We start from the raw sequence: 3,053 nt of genomic DNA, 5'->3' as shown, positions 1-3,053 counted from the left end.
AAAAAAAAAAAAAAAGATAGCCACTTTCAAAGATAAGTAAATTATGAAAGTTTGATAATAAATTACCCTCACTGAGTGCCAAAGAAATCGAACTAGGTAAAATGTCTACATAAATAACACATAGAAACGTCGAACTCAGTGCACAAGGCTTCTGCTTGGTGAAAGGTGATTGATGGACAAACTTATCCCAAATTTGAAGAGGCTAATTTCCGGAATCATATCCGTGACACATGGCTTGAGTACAGGACACTTGCCATCAATCACAGTCAGTCTCAAACATATCCAATAATAATAAATGAATTTTACTAATGTGTACTCTTAAAGGCACATATTAATTTCTATTTTTAGAAAAAAAAATTTCGAGACAACTCTTTCAAATTCTGAAAAAATATTTTCAAAAATCCCAAGTAACATTGTGATATTCTTTTGGTGCTTAGAAAAATGTGAAGTGCTTCAGAGAAAGACAATTTGAAGTCTAGTACAATCTAATTGTTCTTTTTTTCCAACGTTCTAAAGGCTCAATTGAAATAATCCAAATATGTTTTTACTAGCCAACAAGAATGATTTAATTCTTGAAAATAAAAAAATAACAATCCAACAAGAATTATCTAATTCTAACAATTCAATTTCTTTACTTTTTTAGGCCAAGTTTTTGTTTTTCCATTTTCACTCATTTTCTCAGCAACCAAACAGTACTAAAAGCAACAAATAAGTAACATTCTAGTAAGAACCTGGGCAAGTTGCAGTCTTTGGGTTGCCATCTCCACTTGGTGTAAAACAAATCAGGCCTCCCATTCTCAGAGCACCGAAATCCATCATCCAAAAATCTGCAATCTTTGGACTGATACAAAGGATAGTTCTCATCCCACACCCAATCCCCTTCAAAGATATCACACCTTTCACCCTTTTCTCCAGGAAACTCAACCCTTTGGTTCTCACTGGACCCTTTAATCTGAATCCTTGGGAACCTATCTTGGTCAGGAAATAGAAACCCTTTAGCCACAGCTCTATAATCCAAGTAAAAGAAGCCGCAAATCACACAAACAGTAACAACAAAGAATCCCAAAACTCCCACAGACGGCTCAAAAAGCCTCAACCGCTTAAATCTCTTTAAAACTTCAAAAAATGCCATGGTTTCAATGTCTATCTCAGATGGATTCTTAGACATTTGAACAGAAGATCAAATTTTGGAATCTGGGTGTTGTTTTTCTAGTGGCAAAGATCAAATTCTGGGGTATAAAAACAAAAGGCAAAGTTTGTGGGGCTAATGGAACAAAGGCACAAGTGTAGTGGTCAAGCAACATAGAAGAAGTCATGGAAAGGGGTCAGTATAGAGCAGAAATATTTCTTTAACTCCTTTGCTTGGTAGGTCAGTTTCGTTAAGCCATGAATGACAGTTCAAAAAGAAGAAAGAGAGAAATGGGTGTCAAAGAAGCAAAGAAGCATTCATGGCGGATATATTTTTTAGACCCTTTTTGTGTTTTTCTTCTTTCTTCGGTTACTTTAGAAGAGAGAGAGAGCGGTTTCGGTGAATAAAATAATGATTAGAAAATTTAAAGTGCATGTAGGTATGTTACGGGTAACGAGAATTTGGTTTCCAAATCGGATCCTATACACGAGCGAGTATTAAATTTATTCATCAAAAATAAAATAAACTAGGAGATTTAAGAATGAAAATATTGTGCAGAGAAAGAGAGAGAGAGAGAGAGAGAGAGAGAGATGGGGTGTGAGAATAATGTGGTTTGAGTTGAAAGTTCACTGACTCGCTCGTGGTGAAAGTACTTGGCTTAAAATGGAGAAAGAAAGAGGGTAACGGATAGAAGAACGTGGAGAAATATTATTGGGGTTTTGTAGGGCTATTGTCTTTTCTGATTGGGTCGTTTTGTACACTTTGAACTTCTAGAGCGTGGAAAGCAAGGAAGTTACTATTTCTCTAATGAGAATCCCGACAACACTACGGCTGTAAAGCGCTTTTGAAATAATTAACCTGGTTCCTAAATTATTTTTAGCAAATGGGACTAGAAGTGTCTAATCAAATCAAGTAGGGAGTATACTATGTATTTGATGAATGTATCTTTTTCCTTATATAACGGTGAACTTTATGCCATGAATTTGATGCATATATCATATATCTTACATAAACTCTATGTGTTTAAATTTTTTGTCTCACTTTTTTTATACTACTCTATACTCTACTAATAAATACTTATTATGTGTTTATCTAATTAATTAAATACTACTATTAATTAATAATTGTAATATTAATAAGTTAATAATGATAGTATTTAATTAATTAGGTGAACACGTGGCAAATATTTATTGGTGCAGTATAAAGTGAATCAGGAAAAGTGAGATAGAAAATTTGGACTTAAACTCCACACGTTCAGTGTATGTTTTTTTCTCTCACATAAAGGTAGACCTTACATTATATCATATATTCAATGCATGTATTATACCTTTCACATAGGAGTGAACTCCAGTGTATGTTTTTTCCCTATCACACATGTCTAGTATATGTGTATTCCCTATGTGAGAGCTAAAATTATGCACCGAATGCTGGAGTCCACTACTATGTGAAAGGGAAGAAACATACACTGGATACATGATGTATTTGGGTTGAAAAAAGCATGTGCAAGTGGAGACATCTTATGCGCCTAACTTATGAGACTTATTTCTCACTGATTTGTGGACTCACTCAACTTATTTCTCATTGACATTTGAAATTTTGTATGCATTCGGCATATGAGGCGTACACAAAACGTGCAAGTAAGGGTGGAGAGGTCATAATTGGGATGAATTAAAGGTGTTGTATCAATCTTAATGAGGTGATTTTGATATTAATAAAGTAGAAATGAAATGAGAAGAGGAGAGATCATCATGAATTATAATAATGTTAAGAGTGAGAAAATAGTTTTTTTGAAATAATAATTAAATATGAACAAAATTAAATTATAAATATGATATGTGTTCTTGGTCACAACCAACTAAGTCTAGAGTTCCATTAAAGAGTGTTTCCACCATTTTTGTAACTAGAATTGTCACTATCGCTCCCA

General features: G+C 33.8%; 1 protein-coding gene across 1 annotated transcript in view; it reads right to left on the bottom strand.

Annotated features, from left to right (window-relative positions):
• The window catches only part of LOC136063322 (protein trichome birefringence-like 10), a 4,566-nt gene extending 3,398 nt beyond the window's left edge, over positions 1-1,168 (bottom strand). The window contains exon 1 of the mRNA XM_065763520.1: positions 732-1,168. Coding sequence (XP_065619592.1) covers positions 732-1,168 — 437 coding nt within the window. The remainder of the gene's footprint in view (positions 1-731) is intronic.
• Positions 1,169-3,053: the final 1,885 nt, after the last annotated feature.

This window comes from Quercus suber, unplaced genomic scaffold, assembly GCF_002906115.3.
Source record: "Quercus suber isolate HL8 unplaced genomic scaffold, Cork oak 2.0 scaffold_511, whole genome shotgun sequence".
Classification (NCBI taxonomy): Eukaryota; Viridiplantae; Streptophyta; class Magnoliopsida; order Fagales; family Fagaceae; genus Quercus; species Quercus suber.
Note: the sequence above shows the minus strand (reverse complement) of the source record. Positions and strands in the feature narration are given on the sequence as shown.